General features: G+C 39.9%; 1 protein-coding gene across 2 annotated transcripts in view; it reads right to left on the bottom strand.

The window, feature by feature from the left end:
* Window positions 1–996: 996 nt before the first annotated feature.
* Window positions 997–22,974, bottom strand: part of gcgrb (glucagon receptor b) — an 87,716-nt gene continuing 65,738 nt past the window's right edge. The window contains exons 2-14 of one of the 2 annotated variants that reach the window (XM_041785724.1): window positions 21,710–21,857; window positions 20,574–20,670; window positions 20,385–20,492; window positions 16,532–16,620; window positions 16,182–16,288; window positions 14,724–14,880; window positions 13,428–13,587; window positions 10,368–10,428; window positions 10,159–10,228; window positions 7,143–7,231; window positions 6,921–7,065; window positions 3,320–3,361; window positions 997–3,047 (exon numbers count right to left, since the gene is read on the bottom strand). In XM_041785724.1, the coding sequence (XP_041641658.1) occupies window positions 2,625–3,047; window positions 3,320–3,361; window positions 6,921–7,065; window positions 7,143–7,231; window positions 10,159–10,228; window positions 10,368–10,428; window positions 13,428–13,587; window positions 14,724–14,880; window positions 16,182–16,288; window positions 16,532–16,620; window positions 20,385–20,492; window positions 20,574–20,670; window positions 21,710–21,763 (1,602 nt within the window). In that variant the 5' untranslated portion in view covers window positions 21,764–21,857 and the 3' untranslated portion in view covers window positions 997–2,624. The remainder of the gene's footprint in view (window positions 3,048–3,319; window positions 3,362–6,920; window positions 7,066–7,142; window positions 7,232–10,158; window positions 10,229–10,367; window positions 10,429–13,427; window positions 13,588–14,723; window positions 14,881–16,181; window positions 16,289–16,531; window positions 16,621–20,384; window positions 20,493–20,573; window positions 20,671–21,709; window positions 21,858–22,974) is intronic. The other variant, XM_041785725.1, reaches the window with a different exon arrangement.

Raw genomic sequence — 22,974 nt, 5'->3', positions numbered from 1 at the left:
CAGTGTGTAATATTTAGCTTAGTAGCATTTATTGGAACAACCTTGCTAAAAATGATACAAAATATTGATAAGTAAGCCTATCTAATTTACTGTTTAATCACCTGAATATATATAATTGTTTAATCTTTATTAACCTAGAATAACAGTGTGTCCAAAATTGCATACTTCTGTACTAAATACTAAACATTTTGAGTGCAAAGTGGGTTCACACTGAGAAGTATACACAAATGCAGTGTACTACTGGTGCACTCAAAACCGTCCAAGAATTGAGTGTGGAACAATGGACATGATACGTTCTCAATAAACACCATATTGGTGGTATAGCAGGTTATGTACTGTTAGCAAGCTAGCTCACTAGTTAACATAAGCATCCGCTAGTTAGCTATGTTTTTTAGCAGCAACAGCAGACTTCAATCAAAAACGGCATTTAGGCAAGGAGCCCTAACCTATTTTTTTTTACTTTTCTAACACCTGGACTAACTGCCTTAAAAAACTTGTAAAACATCAACCATGTGATCCACAGTCAAGATCTAAACATCTTTTTGTTTTTTTTCAGGACAACCTGGGCTTAGAGAATATGTGCGCTACAGTAATGTCTCTTGATTTTTTTTTTAAGTTATGGGACTATAAATATAAAAGAAAAAAGGAAACAGAAATTAAACTCTAAGATTTTTAGATGTGACACAGTAAGCAATAATGACTAACCTCCAATTTCTACGTACAACGACTGTGCCGGCATCCGCCGACGAATTGAGCTACAGAGCTTTCCTGCTCTAGTCCTGCATCAACTCCTGTCAATCAGAAAGCTCCAGACAGGAAGTCAAAAGCTTGAAATATCTGGTTCTTTCAAAATACAACACAATGCACAGACTCCCGATCGTAAATCATCACTATATCAACATTACGTCTCATCCTACAGCGAGAGCAAAGGATCACCGAGAGGTCAGTGGGTCACAGAGCTACAATGCGCCATTGATGGCGAAAAGTTAACTTTTGAGGACTTTTAGCCAAACAATTTTACATAAAACCACAGACCCTTTAATCAAACATTAACCTTTAAACTTCCTAATGTATTCACCCAGTGGCAGAAGCAATAACATCATGGACTTATACCGGAAAGGATGATAAATTAACCACAAAAGGTAAAATAGTCCGCTGTTGACATACTATCCCTACGTGAACTCGCAGTTCTCCCGTGATCTCTGCCTGCTGATTCGGTATGCATGCCACAGCACAGCACTCTAGACACACCTCCATTAGGCAAGGTCGCTCGCCTTCAGTCGGAGCAAACCCGCTGTGCGCGGTGCTGTTGTCCAGGTAAGACCCTTTTTTGCACAAACTTGTTCTCCCATCTCTTGGAGACCAAAAAGGTGCAAAAAAAAGAAAATTTAGTGAAAAATATTTAAAATATTCACATATTTACAAAAAAAGTCTTTGTGCTTCATTCAATTGACAGAATTTATGCCATTATTCAAAGCAGTTCCTGTCTGCAGTGACAAAGAGGGCCACAAGACAGCATCACAGCCTCTGTCTCTATTATGTGCTAATCAGGTCGTCAACTGAATAGCTTTGAGAGTAAGGATATGTGCAGTTTGTCAAAATATGGCATGACAACAGAACTGCCTGACATTGGTTATTACAGCCTATGCGACAAAATATTACGGTCAACAACATCAGCCACTAGTGGCAGAAACGTTTGAGAAATGGATTCAAAAAATGGATAAGAAGATGTCCAATACTGGAGTTAATGGTGTAGGTTTAATCTTTAAATGCCCCAAAAAGTCCCCCAAGTTCCAGGCTTACTACAAAAGCCTCTTTAAAGGCTGCAAAGACATGGATGGTGTCATTAAAAAAGTAAGTGGCTATGATTTATGGTTCAAAAGTAATACAAATTTTTATAACCTATCTCTTATCGTATACAATAACATGAGTCTCAGAGGGTTGAGCAAATAATGTTAACATGAAATACAAGTGACATGAGTCTACTAGTGAGTGAAAATAGCCATCAACTTTAGATAACAATCACTTTGATTTTTAACTTGCTGTCAAAGAAAAAAAAACATTTCCACTTCCTGTTAGTGCAAAATGCTGGTGCACGATTTGTGCCAATACTAACCTGCCTTGATTAAATGCTCTGTTCTGCATTTAAGTATACAGTAATACAGTATGCTGACAGAAGTATGCCATTTAAGACACACTGTGAGGCTTTTATTTGTACATAGGGAGGGCCCCTTTGTACAGACTTCGCCTTCTTGGATTTTTCCATGATGCACGTACCACAAAAGGGACCAAGTAACAGATATGCAGCTTTAGAATTTGACTGGTTGCCACTGTTTTCACTACCACTGTGAGCATCACAATCTACAATCTGACTTTTCAATGTTGCTTATATCCCAAATATTACACACTGGACCTATAAAAGTCTCATCCACATTTGGGAAACTAATTCCTACTCAAGGTCCCAAAACCAATAAATAATCATTTGCAGCTCGGCAGGTTTAACATTATTTCCTTGAACGTGGTGCAGCGGTGGATGTCTTTTCTTATTCCCTGTCTTTTTGTCCCACCATCAACACTGCTCCAGCACCCGCATTAAAACCAACAGTTTTCAGAGCAGCTTGTCCTCACACATTAGTCTCCTCTTTTTTCAAAGGGTTTCTGCAGCATTGCGTCCTCTCTTCCGGACAAACATCCTCTGTAGCGGTACAGACACGAGTGGCAGCGCCTCTGTGTGGCAGAAAACAGAACTGTAGGGTGTGTCTGCCCTTCCTTAGTCCTCCCTTTCCCGTCCCGTTGCTATAGGAGACAACTAACCGCCGGTTCTCCTCAGGTGCGGCAGAGCATGATGGGCCTCGCTCAGCTTTGTGGAAGCGAGGGGAGTCACCGCTGGGTTCGCTGCCATTGTTGTCATGGAGATCTGCTAGGTTAGCGGTTGCGATGCTGCCGCTCTTGACGTGCGGCGTGTGGCTGTGGGTGTGGCGGTATTCCTCGTCGATATCCTTACCCAGCTTCCACCTCTTCCACTTTTTCAGCATTTCTGACTGGACCTGAGGGTGGACAGAGCACTTCAGATGATGGACATCGCTGCCAACACTACATTTAAAAGTTAAGAGATGAGAAGACGGATAGGACTGTGTCTGTTCTACCCTTCAGAGTAGTAATGAAGACGGATCATTTTGAGGTCTAAAAGACTGATAAAGCTGACAACAAACACTGATGATAAAGTCTAACTCGGCTTCTTCAGAACTGAAAAGGGAAGTGCAGTGTTGCAAAACATTAAATGAAGAAAGAACTCGATATGAAAGCACATCAATCTCACCTCTTTGTTGACAAAGCAGTACAGGATGGCAACCAGGAGGCCCTGAAACACAAGATTGATATCAGTCACTGAAATGAATAGTGCTGGTACCACTCAGTTTCAACCACAAGATAAAGGTGCAGCCTTAAGTGGACGTTTTTTCAAAATTATCAGCAAACCCAAACATCACCTGAGCCTTCAGTCATAGAAAAGTAAACTAAATTAATCCAGGAAAATAATACCATCTCTGAAAGTTTTTTCTAGTCATATCATTCGTATACAGGGACGTTTAGAACCAAATCAGAAGCAGCACAGCTGATCTTCTATCCTTTGTGCCTTGTTTCCGCTTACGCATGAGACTGTGTTACTGTGTGACCATGCATGTGAATGCAAGTGTCCAATACAAGAGAGTGCATATTTTTACGGATGGATAGAAACCTGACAGAATCTACCTGTAGCAATGGGAAGAAAATTTTGTCCATTTGTATTTATTTTGTGCCATTTCTCAGCTTTAAATTTGTGTTGGGGAAATTAAATAGGATTGTGTGTCAAAAGATTGAAAAAAAGATGGCCTTTTTAAAAAAAGATTAAAATACATCTGAACTGTAGCTTAGCCTAGCTAACTCATTTAGTCATCTATATGTACATTTGTATGTTAAATCACAGTTTTTAAAAAATCTATTCATGCCTTCTACATTATCACTTAAAGCCCCTGTACAGTGATAAAAACTCAGTAGTTTAGGTTTTTTGTATGACAGGCCACTGTTATGAACCACTAGGCCAAATTGCAGTCATGAAAAACATCTCTAAGTTTATAAAATAAAGCCTCAAATTAATGAAAAATGAGGCGGTAAAATCTGATTGAGGATGGTGTGGTCGTGTCAGTTAAATGAGCTGAAGCCACACCCACTCAGTAGAACTAGGATCCTCTCAAAAAAAAGGTACAACCTGACTGAAGGAATAATCATCATCATTATCATCATCTGTGTCAGCCACCAGAGAAAAAAAGTTACATTTGCATCTCAACAGGAAACAGTTTAGGGCTAAAAAGTCTCTGTTATGGTCTCATCCTGTATCCAACTCTTCAGGCATTCCTTTTATATCGTTTATATCGAGTTCTCTGAAGTTATGTTTATCAACTGTTTATGAGACATCTTTTTTTAAGTTGCAGCTGAAACACTCAATTTCCTACGGAAGAGTATTAGGGCCACTGAAAAAAAAAGACGAATTTTTTTTTTCACTTGTGAGAAAAAAGTCAGAATTCTGAGATTAAAGTCAGATTTCTGAGTTTAAACTCAGAATTCTGAGATAGAAGTCAGAATTCTGAGAAAAAAGTCAGAATTCTGAGATTAAAGTCAGAATTCTGAGAAAAAAAATTTGAGACTTTTTTTTCATTTGAAGAGTAAAGTCAGAATTCTGACTTTTTTTCTCAGAATTCTGACTTTAATCTCAGAATTCTGACTTTTTTCTCAGAATTCTGACTTTAATCTCAGAATTCTGACATTAATCTCAGAATTCTGACTTTTTTATCACAAGTGAAAAAAACATTTTCGTCTCAATTTTTTTTTTCAGTGGCCCCAATACTCTTCCGTAATTTCCTGATATTGCTCTATAAAATAAAAGTTTTTAGTAATAATCAAAATTAGAGCCTCTTTATCATGACAGAGTTGGCAGATATAGTCCATATCTATTATCAAATACTTTGCTTAACTTTAGCATCACAATACTAACAGACAGGAGGGACTTTGCTGTTGCTGCTTAGAGAGAGACAAAGCCACAGCTCTCTTCTTTTAATCATCCAGGGCACATGAAATGTGGATTAAAACACACCTTCAGCAGGTAAGATGTTTGTCCCTGCTGCTTTTAGTTCAAGTGAAAAAAAGACAAGAGCTCAAGCAATTAGCCTTCCCCCTTATCTTAAGGTGGACTCTGATCAGAGTGCAGCTGCCTGGCTCTGTGCCAGAGCAGAGGGACAGAAGTTGAGGATTAAATTAACTGTTTTCTGGCACAAATCTCTCTGTTATGATGCTTTTAATGACCTGTAGGCCACTGTGGCTGATAGATTTGCCTCTGTAACTTTTTAGCTGGATTGTTGACCCACTGACCTGAGAGCGAGTCACTGTTGATCAGGAAACCTCAGCCTGTTTTTTTGAGTAATCTTTCACTGTAGGACAGACTCTTTGGAGGAAGCATCTATGGTCCATGACTTCCTGATGTGAACTGATTTAAAGCTACTGAGAACTAAATTCCTGCTGCCAGTTATGCTCCATTCACAAACTACAAAGTTTCTGTAAACAAACACAAAAATGGTCTTACAATAGCATGAGCTTTTTGAACCAAAACTGTTTTTGAGCCTGTCTGTAAACATTTTCATGTTTGCTGCCAAAATGGGCATTTTTATTAAGGTGTAAATGGCTTCTGGGGCTTTTAACTCTTCAGCATTGCCTTTATTTTGAGCACCAGAGGTTTCTGCTTGGTTAAATCTCAAAAATACACACAGTATGAGTCCTTCAGAAAACATTCAACTATCCTTATCCATTTGTGTTGTGGTTTCCTCAAAGTCCCTGTATTTCTCCTCAACAGAAAGTGCAGCAAAGTTTTCCATTAGAGGAGCAAGGAGCAGATAATATAAAATTGTATGGTTATCTGTAAATCGCCCTTTTAAATGGCCGTTTTCATGAGAAACACTTATGATGTTATTTCAAACGTTTGGAGTTTGAGGGGATTTAAATGACTGAAGACAAAAATGTATAACTTCAAGTATCTATTTCTTTTATAAAAAAATTTTTTTTCTCTCTGAAACTGTAGATACATAGCCAAGCAATCTTATTATGGGAGTGCGATTTCATTTATAAAGATTCTGTACTGCCTACAGCACCATGGATCATAAATCAGTTGGACTGCTATCTGCTCTCTCAGGGTCATTTTGATGAAGCACATTGGGATTATGTTATCAAAGCTAAAACACTCTGTAAAGGTGTCATGTTCAGTGCAATTTGCTCTTTTTCTTTTGGCCCTGATTCTGTAGAGAAGCTCGGCAATCTGCATCTCTCTTCTGTACAGTTCTGTGCTCTAATCCTTACTGAGATCAACTCCACATTGCCTGCAGTGTGATAAGCTGGAAGGGGAGGAACACTTTTTGTAAAGAGTAAACTCAAAATAAGGGCTAGACTTGAAAGTAGTCCCAAATTTAATGGTTTGTAAAATTGTTGAATTTGGTAATTGATCTTTACATCAAAGATCCAAGAGCATCGGCCCGTGGAGCCCTGGATCAGTAAAAATGTAACATCCAATCGCTAAAAAGTTTGAGCACAACATCCCTTAAAGCCAAAATACACAGGACACAACCAACTCTCAGCAAAGGGTAATCTTTTCTCTCAAACTTTGCATGGCTTAAAGCAAAGTGTTTGTGAATTTGTTGCAATTAGGCTGATTTACACACAAAATAGCCAACATAGCTCAAAATCAATCATGAGAATTCCTTGAATTACATAACCTGGAAGTTCAAACTGCTCCTATGTTTTATGCGTCAGCAAATACACACAGTCCGAAACCCTACAGAGAGATGCCTGATGTCAGAGGATGTCAGGGTGAATAAGTGAGAGCTAAAATGAGCTCTGACCTGGAAAGAGTTGAACAGCAGGTCGCAGAAGAGACGAATGAGGCGCAGCATGGAGCCTTTGGGAACGGACTCGTCAATGACGAAGGTGAAGAGGATGGCGTGAATCCCGAGCAGAGGGATGAGGGTCAGAGTGGACTTTGCTAATCTGGAGCAGAGGAAGAAAGGACTCAGGGAAGATTTGTCATCTTTTACTGTACACAAGGACAAAAAGCAGGATCTCACCTGAACTTGTAGTCAGTGTATCTCATCTGATGAGCCCTCAGTTTGGACATCAGGATTTTAATTATCCGGATAAATATGAAGAAGTTAATCTGAAAACAAAGAGGAAGTAAAGTGGAGAAGAGTATGCAGAATGTTTTCAGGTGAGAATTTAAGATGGAATTATACTTTTAAAAAAAGACAAAAAATAAGTTAACATGTCTTAGATCTTTGTGTGGGGTTTTTTACTGGTTCTGCACACTCACATAGACTCACACCGACACTCACTGTGATCCAGTGCAGAACACTGTCCAATGACAGAGGACATTAGTTATCACAACACTCCAGTACAAGCGCTCCAAGTTTGGTAACTAGTATGTACATGTTGATGAACATCGATGATTTAGGTGTGAATATGTCTGTGTGTATCAGCATGAGTGTGTGTAAACACAGGTTCAACTGCAGGGATGTATTTAGGATTGCTGAAGGATGACGTGACATCTGTTACACAACTGAATGGTGACTATTTTCTGATTTTCCACACAGAGCACATGCCTGAGGACTTACACTGCTCAGGAAATGTGCACATTTCGGAATATTTGTGTGTGTTTGTGAGTGTTTGTGTGTATTCACACGTAGGCCTTGCATGAGGTCACAAAGGTCGCTGTTTCTCTGAACGTGCACTTGTGATCATAAGTGTGTCCATTTATAAGAATGATTGTCTCTGTGGGAACGGCGGGCAGGAAACACAAGAGGAATTCCAAAGATGATTTCTGTGTGTGTCAATGAGCAACAACGGCAAAGAGGTGTGTGACTGCTGGTTTACATAAGTGGGGTTTCCATCCACCAGTATGTATGCATATTTTTAATTTACACATAAAAAAAAACCTGACTGGAAGTGCTGCTTATTTAGAAAAACATAGAAGTATTGCAGAAATATAGTAGCTATTACAACATAATGGCAATGACATGCCATGCTTCCCACAGAATGATACCACACTTGGGTGATACATTTTTATGTTACTACTTTTTTGACAGTATTCATCAATGATACTTGTTTAGAGATGCTCAGACAACATCACTAAAGCCTGGCATACAAAGAGAGATTTTTAAAATCCTTAAAAATTGTGGGTTATTCCACACTTAAAGACATTTAATGATAAATGTAACTGTTTTGTTTTTTTAGAGTGTGGAGTAAAACAAGATGATCAACACAGTACAGCACACACTAACATATTCTGTTCGCTGACTATCAAAGTTTCCGCTCTCAGAGCTCCAAATCTTGATCAAACACAACTTTAGAGTAAACAAGCTAATGTGGCTAGCTGTTAGCTATCTGATACATCCACTGCGGAAGCAATTTCTGTCCCGCTTCCTCCCTTGCTAGTTTGTTTGTTGTATATTTTACATTTGCCACGGCTGTGTTTGTTCCTTTGGTCAGTTTGCTTCCTGATTGGTTATTCCTTAATTCCATGAAACAATCCTGCTCATGTTTGCTCTGCTGTCCTAGTGCACACCACACAACAGGATCAGATCAGATCAGATCAAACAAGTAAAAAATGTACTCTTTACACACCAAAGGAAGGTCTGTCATGGTTACTCTTTAGAACCATCAGATAACCGGACCACAGACTTTTGTCAGACGTTAGCTGACTTTCAGGCAGTAAGTCAGGCAGACTATCAGTAATCACAGAAGATGAGCTGTGTGTGAAGAAAAATAAACTGGATTTAACTGAAAACAACCGACCACGCAACCTGGTTGTGACCCGGTCAAAGTGATGGTGTCCAGTGATTTTAAAAAGTTGTCCCACCAGTATACAGTGGGTTTGACACAAATGCACTTGGGTGTGTAACTGTACAACATTGTACAGCAAAAGTATGTATCACTCGGACTCACACCACCAAACATGACATAACAACCGATGTCCACAGCCACCATTTTTAGAGGTGGCAGAGCTCATTTACAATACCAAACCAATGTAGTCCAGCATTTTTTAAGCATAAAGCATCCTGAGCACAAAAAATGACCTGAGAAACTGATCTGACTAGACTTTTCAAGGGTAAAGTTTCCAGGTCTACAGGTGCTCTTAATGCTAGGACAGGATTCCTTTATTTATTTTCATGTTTTCTTGGTGATGTTTAAGGAGTATTTTAAGTTCACATGGCTATTTAAAAATCTAGCAATAACAACAAACGCTGGTAAGAAGCCCTCTGAAACTGTGGTTATGAGTGCTGCCAGCATGCCGTTATGCTGTTTATGCAAATGTGCAGCTGTACCACATGACATCTCAGAGCTCTCTGTCACCATATTAAATGAACTGCCAACCAAGAATATGACTAACTGGAAAAGCCCTCAGAGAGCGCAGACCTCCACCAATAGTGAAGAATCTTTTAAAGACATTCCTGGATCCAGTAGGGGATCCGGATAACTCCCAAAATCGAATTCGCTGATTACTCCTTCCCTGGTTGGATGGAAGCACGGTGAGGCAAAGCATTGGCTTCGCTACGTGTGGACTGTCATGGTGGAAGCACCCATGGTCTCACCATACAACTGAAAGTCATGGCAGAGGGTGAATATTCCTCTATTCCTCCCAGCATTGTGAGCATTCTCGCTACAATTCTCTGTCTTTCTCTCTGTTACACTCCCACTCGTCTCCTCGACCGGGCGTGCGTCTTTCAGACTCTATAAACTCCAAAACTTGAATAGAAACACACCAAAAACATGCTGGTGGGATTGAAGTTACTCATGTCCGCCATCTCCTGGTGTAAAGTGGTAACAGCAGAGACCTCCGCCATTAGCCCTATCTCCCAATAGTACAGAATCCTTTAAAAAATTCCTGGATCCAGACAGTGATCCTGATCACTCCGAAAATCTAATCAGGTCTTCCTTATGCCATTTCTGACATTTCCTGAAAATTTCATGAAAATCCGTCCATGACTTTTTGAGTTATGTTGCTAACAAACTAACAAACAAACAAACGAACTGACCAATCACATAACCTCCTTAGCGGAGGTGACAATCAGAAAGAGTTGCTCTTACCAGATAAGCAAACAGTATTGGAGAACGAATAATCCACCAGTAGCCCATATTTATGTTCCTCTCCCAGCACCTACACACAAACAGACGTTAATGATGAATTATTACTGTAGTCAGTGTGATGCTCTTCTCTGTATATGGAACTTTTAAACAATTTCAATGGAAAAAAAATGTGTTTTTTTGATGTGAAAGTATTTATAAGAGAAACGTACTCCTCATTCTCGTACAGATATTTTACTGTGATCCATGGCAGAACGAATATGAGGGGTGCACCTGAGATTGACACACAAAAAAAACATTTATACAGTGAAATATTTATGCAACAGTATGTAATATTTTGCCTAGTAGTTCAGTGAAACAAACTTGGTTAAATGGTATTAATAGGAGGCCTAAATAAGTGTTCAATCACCTTATTATATTAAATTCTAGAGTACCACAGAAGGGACCAAGTAACTGATATTTAGTTAAAACTCCATTGGTTTCCAGAAGTGAATATTACAATCTAGACTGTGACTGATGTCTCTAATATTCCCAAATTTATCAGAGTAAATAATCAGAGTCCAGCAGAGAGATCTGGATTCTTTGTAGGAAATGCAGGTGGTCCAAAAAGCTAAAGAAATTATTTCAAGACATGACCACATCCTGTCCTCTGAGTTGGCTTTAATGCCCTCAGGGTGCTGCTTTAGAGCGCCTTAAAGGAAGACAAACGCTAATTCTCAATCTTTCATTCCTTCTGCCACCATGCTGTTAAACCTTTCTAGGAGTCCCATGCAGTGATAACTTTACATTTTTGTTTTCCTTGTTTGGCGTTTGACCACATAGTGGGTCAAACTGTGTCCTAATGCTGGTGGCTCTTTCATTCAATCTATGAATGTAAACTTTAATGTAATCTGTAATGCACCTTAGTGTGTATCTTTTTTTAACTTTGGTCTGCAGCTATTCTTCGTGCATTTTAATCTTTGCCTGGTGTGTCATTACTAAGGGGGCCACATGAGGGGGTCAACGTGTCAAAGAGTATCTCTGTCTATGTACAGACTATTTCTTTAATATTGTCTCTGACATTTCCTGTTTGCTGTTGTTTGTAAATGTACCTATGGTCTGGATAGACTGCAAAAAACTGAATTGCCTTTTGGGATAAATAAAATGATCTGAATCGGACTACTTAATCCTCTGCCTGATGAATTTCAATTTCTCCTTGTAATGGATGTGTGGCACATAGCACTGACAAGCCTTAATCAGCTCTGATATGAATAGTGTTGTCTTTGTGTTAACACAAACCAGAGCGTTCCAAACTACGACATGGATATTATAAATGTACAGTAGTCTCCACTTTGTAAAACAGGCTAAAGAGCTCTGCAGAGCAAGGAAAGTAAAAGATAATCAAGGATATAACCCGTCCCCCAATCTCAACATGAGCCACAGAGGAGGAAATAGGAATAGGGCGACAGGGAAGAAGGTTGTGTTGCATCCTGCTGCTTCACACCCCACATTGCTTGCATGCTGTCAGGACATATGGTACAATAAAGTGTAATAAAGCTGATTTCTTCGGGTGCAGGAATAAGTCCCAAAATGCTAAAGTGAGGTTGCATTTTAGCACTTCCAGTTCCCTCGTCTGGATGTGTATGGGAATTTTTCACTGAGTTTTCGATTAAATGCCTGAAATAAGATCTGTGGTGAGCACAAGCTCAAGAGATTTCAACATTTGTTTTCTACGACATGAAATACATCTGAAAAGTGCCCCACTTTTGAATTTATATGTTTTATATGTTTTTTGTCTTCATAAAAGCGGTTGCTAAAGGGCAGCTAACTGGGACTACAGCGTTTGTGGAGACATTAACACCTAAACAGACCATTCTATGAAAGGCTGCTTAGAGCTGGTTTATAACCTCTTCTGGAGCTTGACTCATAGTAATTTCAATTTTGATAAGACCTCATGAGACTGTAAAAGGTGAAAAGGGACATGCCATGTGATTTTGAGACTACACCCAGTTTTTTGGTAAAAACTTGGTTCCCACTGGTGTGTCTGTGGAATATGTATGTGACTGAGTGGTTCAAGTTAATATTGACAGACATTTTCCTGCCACAGCCTCCACCATCAGCTTGTGTGTCGGTGAATGGGCAAGCCTGACCTGAATTGTAAAAAGCAACATGAGCAGCTGGCTGACTAAAAGAGCTCTATACAAGCTCAAGCCCATTTACCAAGTCCATTAAATTGTGAGTGTATGAGGTAAATGCTGAAATTAAAACCTATTTATAAACCTGAATCTTCTTTAGACATTATCTGTCCCTCCAGGAGACTCACCAAAGTCAGACTGAAAATAATGAAGTTAATATTGTGGCTAGACCGAGATTCATAGAGACGCTCAGAGGAATTTTATTATTACAACTTTAGAGTATTTAAAGTCTCGAGATACAGGCCAAATTCAAATGAGCTCCAAACTTCATTACAAAATGATTATTTAATAATTTATTCATGTAATTGTTCAAAGCTAATGAGACAGATGAAGAGAGAGGAGGCTTGAAGGATTTTACAAAGACTTGTCAATGTTTTGTTTGTCTCAGGATGTGTGTTTGTGATGGGGATTCACACATTTGAAATTTGTCAGAAAATCAGTCGATAGATCATAAGCACATTTGTTGTGTTTCTGCAGCAGGATGTCCTAAATCAAGGAGGGAAACCCTCCACTAACAGGTTGTTTTAGCACTTTGAAGAGTGGGCCAGCACTTGATCCAGGCAGCTATGTGTACTAATTTCACCCCATTTTAAACACAAATGTAGATTTGAAAAGCCACGAATCTATACCTCATCCAGGAGAAAATTAAACAGTTCCACTGAAGAAAAAAAAACATAAAAAAAAAACAAACAAACATAATTTTAGAGCAAACATCATTAAATGTTCTCACGGAGGATAAGCTTTTTTTCTTGTAAGCAGACTGTCGGCTTTATTAAATGTTTTGTAATCAGGTTTTGCAGGTCAGGCTGTTAAATTAATTTTTAGTATCTTAACCATTACCTTAACCCTTACCCTAACATTAAACAGAAGTTTTGAATGATTGTATTTCTAAAGTTTTGGCTTTTATTTCTGAGACATACAGCCTCTCAGATGAACAGTCTGTGACAGTAGCCGTCAGAGATGAAACCGTCTGCAGCCAGACTGTCTTTGACAAACTTCCACTTCTTTACTTCACTACATCTGACATATCTTTTTAATTAGGCCAGAAAATAAAAACAAAAACATTTGCCTTTGTTATTGTTGAGTTGTGTTTCTTACCCCAGCCAATGGTAAGGTAAATGTAGAAATACTTCTTCTCACTAAACACGGTGATGACCAGCAGGCTATGCAGGTAGATGCCCTCCACCAGGAGCCAGTAGTTGTTGGCCATGACGCTGTACTGCATCATCACCATGGCACCTCGACACCATGTCACAGCCTGACACAGAACACAGCACAGGTGGAAAGAATAAAAATAAAAGAATCACCTTCTCTGAATGAAGGAAAGTATCCTGAATCAAGTCAGCAAAACCCTGATGTTGAACAGCAGCTCAGGGATCTCTGATCACTGTCCAGAATTTGACCTGTTTGATCTGGCGAAGAGTTTTTTCCTTTGTGCACAATCTGTACCTCATGAGTGGGTCTGAAGAAAAAACAGTACCTCCTGAGTGGGTCTGAAGCACTACATAACTAAGAAAAGATGATACTGAGGATAATTACTGTAGTGCTGATATACATTATACAACAGCACAACCTCAAGTGTGCTATAGCTGGTAAACAACAGTTTTTTACATGGCACAGAAGTAAATAACTTAGCAGTGTATAATGAAAGGGAGTGATGTTTTATTGAATAAAAAATATAAAAAATAATACTTATATTCTTATATCCTGATCTTATATTTTATATGAAAAATCAGAAGAAATACCAAGTGTTTGTCAGTCTCTCTCTCTCGCTTACAGGCCTTAACCATCAAGAGATCTGATTGGTCAGTGGATACAGGTTTTTACAGGTAGAGTTCTTGAACCAAAAAACACATCGGCACGCAGAGCCGTGTTCTATGATATGACGCGCCTCGTTTGCCGTTCCCAGCACACACTGATTGTCGCACACCAGCGGTCAAACTCCTCACAAACCACTGTTGGCCGCTTGATAACAGAGTCAAGATCCCGCTCATGACTTGCCTCCCCACCTCACTGGGTAAGTGAAAAATAACACTGAGAGCTGTGGTATTTCACCAGCAGCCGAAGCCTCCCACTTATTCTTCACCTTGAACAGGAGATGGCGCTAAATTTTACTATCTTTACACTCACACAGAGCTGCTACTCAGCAGCCAAGACGGACACAACTGTTCACTCAGGAAAACAATCTGCCTGCCTTGGCAAATAAAGCAGTGGCGTAAACTGCGTGGTCAGTGCGTTTTGAGGCTGGCAGTGTGGGTTTGTGCATAAAAAATAAGGAAGGCGAGGTGTGTTTTGGGCTTTATCCTGAACAAAACCTGCTCAAGAACAGGGTAAGTCTGAAAACCTTGCTTTATAGTACAGGCTCTTAGTCAAATTCAGTGTGTTTGCCCTCACTGGTATGTTTACCACAGCTTGTGTCCGGGTGTCACTGCTGTCGGTGGGGTCCAGCGTGAGGCTCAGCAGGGCGTCTTTGACAAGGATGGACACGGCTCTCAGGATGAATGAGGCAAACAGATTCATGTGGATGTTGTTTCTCATACAGTGGAGCTTCCTGGGGCACAGATTGAAGATTTTCTCATGAAAAACTTAAGTCAGACCTTTTTTTTTTTTTTAAATCTTAAAGACACACTGTAAACTATGAATCCATTATTGATTTAAAAGAGCACATTTTGAGAGCATGACTTTTTGATTTTGGGCCATCAAACCTGCCTTTGTGCTTAGATTTTTTTCTCAGGTTGCTTCTGCTCCCTTGTGAAACTGCCACTCTTGTTTTTTTTCTCTGTGCACAATCCAAACCTTTTTCTGAAAATGCTCAAAACTTCCCCTGCATCCATGCAAAATTCTATATGCACTTAAAAACCTTTTGTTGCACATTTGAAATTCTCTCTAGTAGAGAACAGCGCAGCAACAGCACGCAGAGCAAACATGATTGGTCGATCCTATGCCAGAGAAAAATCAGGGTGGAATAATTTGAGAGGAATCAGACATTTTGAGCACAGAGAAAATCTAAGTACAAGGAGGCAGTTTTGAGCACATGCATGTTTTAATGGAAAGTTTGAAGAAAAACATTGGAGCCCAAAATCAATAAGTTATGCCCTCAAAAATGTTTTAATGTGCTTTGAGTTTCTCCAAAAGTCCCTCAAAAACACTCACTCAGAATTAACATCTAATCTATCATATTTGTGAATAAAAAATATAAATGTTGGCATGGAGATGGCTTCAGTTAACGTTAGATGCAATCTTATGGTAGCAAACTAGTAAAACTAGGTCCAATCTCAGTTAAAATTTTTGACATTCATTGTTTTTGTGGGTGCTTTACATTTGAGCTGCAATGAGATGAAAAGAGTGGTCAGATTCAAAATGTTTATATGGCTGACAACTGGGACAACACAGCAATCATGGAAATATGATGGATTCATCTCGCCTTATACCTTACTATCACCTGTAGTTGATCCTACTTTGTATTTTCTTTCATCCCCTTTTTAAAAGGTTGTCTTTTCAGGACTTTCATGCTTTTACTGAGAGAACAGGGCAGTGGAAAGACTCTGAAACAAGCATTGCATGATATGAAGTAATATTCGTAAAGGCTGGAGTCAAACCTGGGCTCACCTCTTTTGTACATTTGATACTCGATTCAAGCTCTGCTTGTGCTGCTTGCTCCCTGCTTTTTAATTATTAAAAGTTGTTCTCAGTTTCATTTTTTCCTTCTATTTGTCCTCTGCTTTCTCCTTTATTTTTCATGATTTTCTTTCTTCTGCCCGTGGTTCAGTTCCTTTATTTAATCATTCATTTTTCTTTTTGAATCCTCTACCTCTATCTCACCCGCTCCCTCTTTCCTCTTCAAACATGTACCTGAAGGAGACAAGGATGGCCAAAGCCAGTAGTAGAGCCCCAAGGGACAGCGAGTAGCCCACTGTGTACATGCTGCGTAACTGACTGAGGATGCGGCCATACTGCTGCTGCAATGTCAACAGAAAACAGAAAATGTCAGAAAAATTGTAAAAAGATGTAAAATGGAGAATTTGAACTGACAGGGGGATACTCACATATTAAGTCATTTCAGATAGTGCATGTTAAATGGCAGTTGCAGACACACCATTGTCTAACCATTTGCTACTACAGGCTTTAAATATGAGAACAGCTATTTAGAAAGGCAGGCTTGGGCCATGGATACAGAAAATGACTGTAAGGTATGCACACACCTCACCAGGGTCGTCCTCACACTCGCTGGTATTCTTTCGAGCCCACTGACCATCTTCATTGCAGACTCTGTAGACCAGACCCTGTTGAACTGTGCACACACATAAAATAAGATAAAAGTTTATCTCCTGCATTGCAAAATTTGCAAATAATATTTGTCATTATTTTTTCAGTTTTGGCTTAAATGAACAAAAAAATGTTTTGAGGGGTGGATTGTTTCAGATCTGACCTAAACCTGCTATGAGCATGCTCCTGCTAAGTTCAAAAGTTCACATTTCCAGTGTCATGCTTCTACAAATGCACCTCCTTACTTTCCCTCCCTAAATCCATAAAAGAGTCCTATCTATCTTCATTATCTGCTAAAAACACCAAATTATAACAAAACGGCAACCTGAATGTTTTGCAAACAGAGACAGATAGTTTAAAGTCCCCGTAAAGTGAAATACAAAATTTGTATCTTACATTTAGAGAAATTGTAATAAGGTTGCTGTCAACATGTGAAAACATTGAGATCTGTGTGTGACATAATTTTGGATTTAGACCATAAGAATGTTTTTCAAACCTTTTCTGGCTTGGTTAAATTTAGGCAGGGCAAATATAGCGACCCACCACATCACCGGTCCTTATAGGGAATCACTGAGCCTGTTAATGCTACAATGATACAAAATCATCCAGCAGTTGTCCCTGGCTCTGGCTTTATTAAAAGTTATCAGCCAGCTGTATGTTGTGTTTTTGTTCAATGGGAGATAAATTTCTGGAACCTACCAGCCACAGTGGTCACTTAAGCCAGGTGTACACTGTGCGGTTTTCCTGTGATTCAGCCACGAATTTGGAGTCACACGACTTACTTTGAAGTCGGGCCGACTCTCAGTCGGATCACCCGGATCGGGTGTCATTGTCATACTGTATAAAGGGGGTACAACAGCCAACCACAGCCCGACTACGACTCCATAACCTGATCCCGACTGGCCGGAAAGATTTCTAGCATGTTGATATTTGGTCGTACGACTACAGACACTTCACAGTGAGAGCAGAAATGCAAGCAGAATAAAAAACTTTGGGGGATTCTTTTCCTTTGTAAACTGTCAGACAATGTCCTACATTACCATGACAACAGCTGGAATTACTTTCTGATGCACCCCCCTATGATAAAGAAAATGAAAAAGCAGGAAATATTCCTACCTGCAGACCTGCAGCTGACACAGAGGTAATGCTGTTTGTTTGTGTGAGACAGAGCGAGATAGCGGGAGAGGTAGAGTGAGAGAGAGAGAGAAAGCGGGAGAGATAGAGGGGGAAAGAGAGAATATGACTGGAAACACTTCACCCTCAGACCCTGAGACTTTCAAAAAAGGGAACTCTGCGAAATTCTGTCACAGTCTGTCCTAACTTCAGTCGCACAGTGTGAGCACTCAGGTCATGCACAACCGTCAGATCATACAGTGTGAGCAAACAACGCATGCGCGATAGTCGTGCATTGTAAATGATTCAGTCATACAGTTTGAGATGACATTCTGCCACAACTGTCGTATGGTCAGCTTGAAATCGCACAGTGTATACCCGGCTTAAGAGTAACATAATGGATAGATTTAAGCCAGAAAAAAGTAAATCTAATCCCCAAATATTGTCTCTGCTTTGGCACAGAGCCAGGCAGCTGCGCCGTGGCCATAGTTCACTGTAAAGCCAGGCAAAAATTGCGATTTCAAGCCGACCATAGGACAGTTGGGGCTGAATGTCAACTCATAAAGTACGTCTGAATCACTTATGATGCATGACCACCATGCACTATTTATGTGCTCTCACTTTAGGGTCTGATGGTCATGCCCGACCTGAGTGCTCACTCTGTACGAGGGAGAAAAGGACAGACTGTGACAGAAATCCTAAATCCCAGTTTCCATTTTAAAAAGTCTCACACACTGAGGGTGAAGTGTTTCCAGTCATATTCTCTCCCTCTCTCACTCTCTCTCTCCCTCTCTGTCCCACACACACAAACAGCTTCACCATCGGTGTTAGTTGCAGGTCCGCAGCTAGAAATATTTCCTGCTTGTTTATTTTCTTAATCATAGTGGGGATGCATCAGAAAGTAATTCCAGCTGTTGTCATGGTAATTTAGGACATTGTCTGACAGTTTAGAAAGGAAAACAAACCCCCAAAGTAGTTTATTCTGCTTGTGTTTCTGCTCTTGCTGTGAAGTGTCTGGAGTTAAAATATTCAGCATGCCAGAAATCCATCCGTGTAGTCAGGGGCAGCTCATGGGGTCATAGCTGGGCTGTGGTCGGCCATCACATGCCCCTGTACACAGCACAAAAAACAACGCCCGATCTGACTGAAAGTCGGCCCGACTTCAAAGTTCAAAATTAATGGCTGAATCGGACAATAATCGCACAGTGTATGCCTGGCTTAAGGTTGGGCAGACTAATTGTTGGATAGTATGTCTGGTTTTAGCTTGAAGCAGACTCAGCAGGAACAAACATCTTACCTACCCCATAGTTGTGGCTCTTTCTCTACATGTAGCGAAAGTTCAATCCTTCATGTCTGTTAGCATCATGATGCTAAAGTTTAGTAAATGATAGAAAGGTTCTGTTCCTGCCCAGTCTGCCACAATAAAAGCCTCCAATCCTAATCATTATTTAAGATGTGTATTATGAATGAGAATATGGAACGGAAACTTTTAAGCACTAATCTGTCTGCGTGTCTTGACATAAATTTGATTGGTTCTCTTGTGGCTTGAAAAAAGACAGTTGTAACATAGCAGCATAGCAGACACTTGATTCCTTCAGTCAAGTTGGACTTAAAACTCTAAGAGGATCGTCTTTCTCGTGAGTGGATGTGGCTTTAGTTAATTCAAACAACACACCCATACCATCCTATAGCAGATATGACTGTCTCATCTTTGTGATTTTGGAGCTTCATTTTATAAACTTTGAGATGTTTTTTAATGACAGAACAGTTGCGTTGTGTTGTTGTTGAGCAGTGGTACATAAGCTACGTGCAAATGTCTCTGTGTAGGTGCACATTTGTTTTATAATGAATGACTGAATCTCTATATATTTCTATATATTGTGAAAAACTGAGTCTTAAGGCAAAGTGGTCTTATCTTTGGCTCTTTGCCCTCTAGGAGGGAGCGAAAGACCCCTGTCATTCTTCAAAGATATGCTCACTTCACATCTTTTCAACCAAAAACATTCACCAATAAGACACCTGAAATTAAAAAAAATAGATGTTGTACTACAGCTTACAGTCTCCTGTGGTTTAAAGTAAGGTAATAACCTCACAATAACAGAAAATATGACCTTAGCACCTCCTCTTCCCTTTCATGAATCCATTGAACTCTTTCAATCATTGAAAATATTTATAGCTTCTTTCCTTTCAAGGACAAGGGCACCTGAGACTATGAGCTGTGTTCAACACATTTTCTCTTCAATCTACAGGATGGATTTAAGAAAGAACACTTAGAAGAGCTCTATCCCACAATCTTTGAATATTTTGTAAGTACTTGGCTGCTGTAGCCTTGCCTTTTCAGCAATAACAACACCTCTGATGTCTGTATTTCTTCTACAGTTTGATCCTTAAGGTTAGAAAACATCACATTATGACAGAGCTGAATGTTTCCTTCAAGGGTGTTTGAGAGAAGGTTCAGCTTCATCAGAGTAATGTTTCTGTGTACAACGTACAGAATGAATTAATGTTAAAGTTCTGAAAGTAATGCCCAATTAATGTACAAGGATTTACGGTTTACTAACATGTCTGTTATGGAATTAAACTGCTAGAGTTTTAATTTGTCCTGCTCTTCTATTTCGTCTTTCTTTACTGATCCAGTAAAACCTCCATAATGTGCACAAAAACCCTGACACACACCTTTGCGGTACCATGGCAGGAACCATGGGCAGGAGACATTGACAGTGGTTCCTGGGAGTCCATCAGGCCAGCAGGCGTACAAGTCAAAGGTCCTGTTACACACCAGCCCTGCAGTGGAGAGCACATCTGTCAAATGTGTGCATTCACCTGCCTCAGACACGAGCTCATGCTGGGAGGAGAGGGGCGCACCTGTGGCGGGGGGCGTGGCGTGGATGTAATCCAGGCACTGGTTTTTGTAGCTGCTCCACTGTTCCTTCACAAGCTCCAGGGAGTTAGAAGAGGAGACCTGCAGGAGAAAGGAGATGCCTGAAGATTCATGTCAAGTTACGACAAGCCATGTGAAAAAATCAACTCCAATTCCAAAAAACTTGGAGCGCTCTGTAAAATGAAAATAAAAAAAGGCAGCATTGCATTAAAAACAGGCATGATTCTGTACCAGAAATCACTGCACTTTCAGTGCTGTCTGTCAAAACAGTTTGCCGTGCCATATGTGAACACGATCCAGAAACGCTGCTGTCCACTCTGGGCCAAAGCTCATTCAAAATGGACTGAGACAAAATGGAAAACAGTTCTGTGGCAGGATGAATCATAATTAGATTTTTTTTTTTTTTTTAACCACAGTTGTTATGTCCTGGGGACTAAAGAGGAGAGGGAATATCCAGATTGTTATCAGCACACAGCTCAAAGCCTGCATCTCTGATGGTATAGGGTTGCATTAGTGCCTACAGTGTGGACAGCTTTCACATCTGGAAAGGCACTGCCAATGAAAAGAGGTTTAAGATCAACATGCACTCCTATCCGGAGAACGTCTCTTTCTGGGAAGGCCTTGAATATTTCTGCAAGACAACGCTAATAATGAATCCATCACAACAGCATGGCTTCACAGTAGAAGTGAAAAGATACTGAACTGGCTGCAGTTTTGGCCTTTTATATACAGAAAAAATTTGGTGTAGCAAAAAGCACAAAGGACTGTTGAGCAGCTAGAGTTCTGCATCAGACAAAAAAATGGGACAACATTCCTCTCCCAAAACTCCAGCAACTGATCTCCTCACTTCCCAGATGTTTACAGACTGTTGTTAAAAGAAGAAGGGATGCTACATATTGTTAAACATTGCCCTGTCCTTACTTTTTTTGGGATATGTCGCTGCCATCGATCTCAAAGTGAGGTAATATTTCTCAAGAAATGGTAAAATGTTTCAGTTTCAACATCTGATATGTTGTTTATGTTCTACTGAGCATAAATAGGGGTTACAAATCATTTCATTTATTTATATTTTACACACATTTTCCAACTTTTTTGGAACTGGAGTTGTAGAAAGTCATACCTTTGTGCAGCTGCAGAGCATAAGCAAAGCCAAGATGAGACACACCTGGGACATCCCACTGATGCTGGGAGGATGGGGGTCGGAGGGGACCAGATCACAGAGAAGGCCCGACTCATGAGGTAGTGTAAGCCCGCTCTCACCGTGTGGCCTACACACATGACACAGAGGAGGTTGTTAGTAGGAACAGTGTTTGTGTTTGCATGTGCATTTCAAGGATTGGTCAAAGTTATAAAGAGTTCTGAAAAATGAACCAAAAACATGACATGAATGGTAACAATCACAAACAATTCTTATGCAAAATAGAGCTAAACTAAGGTTCTTATTTTTACTTCTCTAAAATCATGGCTGCTTAATGTCCATACAAAAACATTCATCACAACCCATCAGATGATTGGATGATTGTATTCGACAAAAGAAGATATGTTGTCAGTGACAGCACGCTAGGCGGTGGAGAACCTTAATTAAAGCCTGCTCAATGTGATCTGCCATGCTATTACTGTAAATGGCCAGCCAGTGTGTTTTTGTGAGTGTTGATTTGCAGAGCACTTCTATTTCCAGCAGCATCACTTAACCATCTTCACCCACGAAGTTGGAGAACAAAATGAAATCTGAAACGTTTCTGCAAAAAACACTTTGACCATGGAAACATTTTTGGCTAAAACGTTTCAAATTCCGTTCTGTTCCAGTCTCTGTGCACCCGCTGGTGTGTGTTTGATGATGATGATGATGAAACTACATAAGGCAATTTGTGGCTGTGTCCATGGCACTAAAGTGCTGTACATGAAAAAGATGCAGGCTAATCTGAGATAATGCTTGCTACCAGAGTAAGAGCGTTAGTTCAGTTTTGTTTTTAAAACAACAGAGCCATCAAGAATACAACAGACCGCTGATGTGCTTCTGCCTCTGTTTTTACACTTACAAGCTCAGATAAAACACATCCTTTGATATGAAACTATTCTAAAATTATAAGAGCGTGTATGATTGACACAATAGGATATTGTAAGTTACAGTCCAATACGATATGAGTAAATACAGTACAGTTAGGATACTAAACTTACTAAGAAAATTTCAAATGTCACAGGCACCTGATTGTCAGCACCTTGGCATACCAGAAGCTCAAAACAGGAGTCAGTTGCAACAGCAAATAAACCATTCAGCATTGGCAGAGAAGATTTGGCAAATTTTTCATGGCCACAACCCACATACTTAGCTCTGCTGCTCATCCCACCAATGCATGTTCCTTACAAATGTGGCACCATTTAAGG

This window comes from Cheilinus undulatus, linkage group 4, assembly GCF_018320785.1.
Source record: "Cheilinus undulatus linkage group 4, ASM1832078v1, whole genome shotgun sequence".
NCBI classification, from domain to species: domain Eukaryota; kingdom Metazoa; phylum Chordata; class Actinopteri; order Labriformes; family Labridae; genus Cheilinus; species Cheilinus undulatus.
The sequence above is the reverse complement of the archived record's forward strand: the minus strand, read 5'-3'. Positions and strand labels throughout refer to the sequence as shown.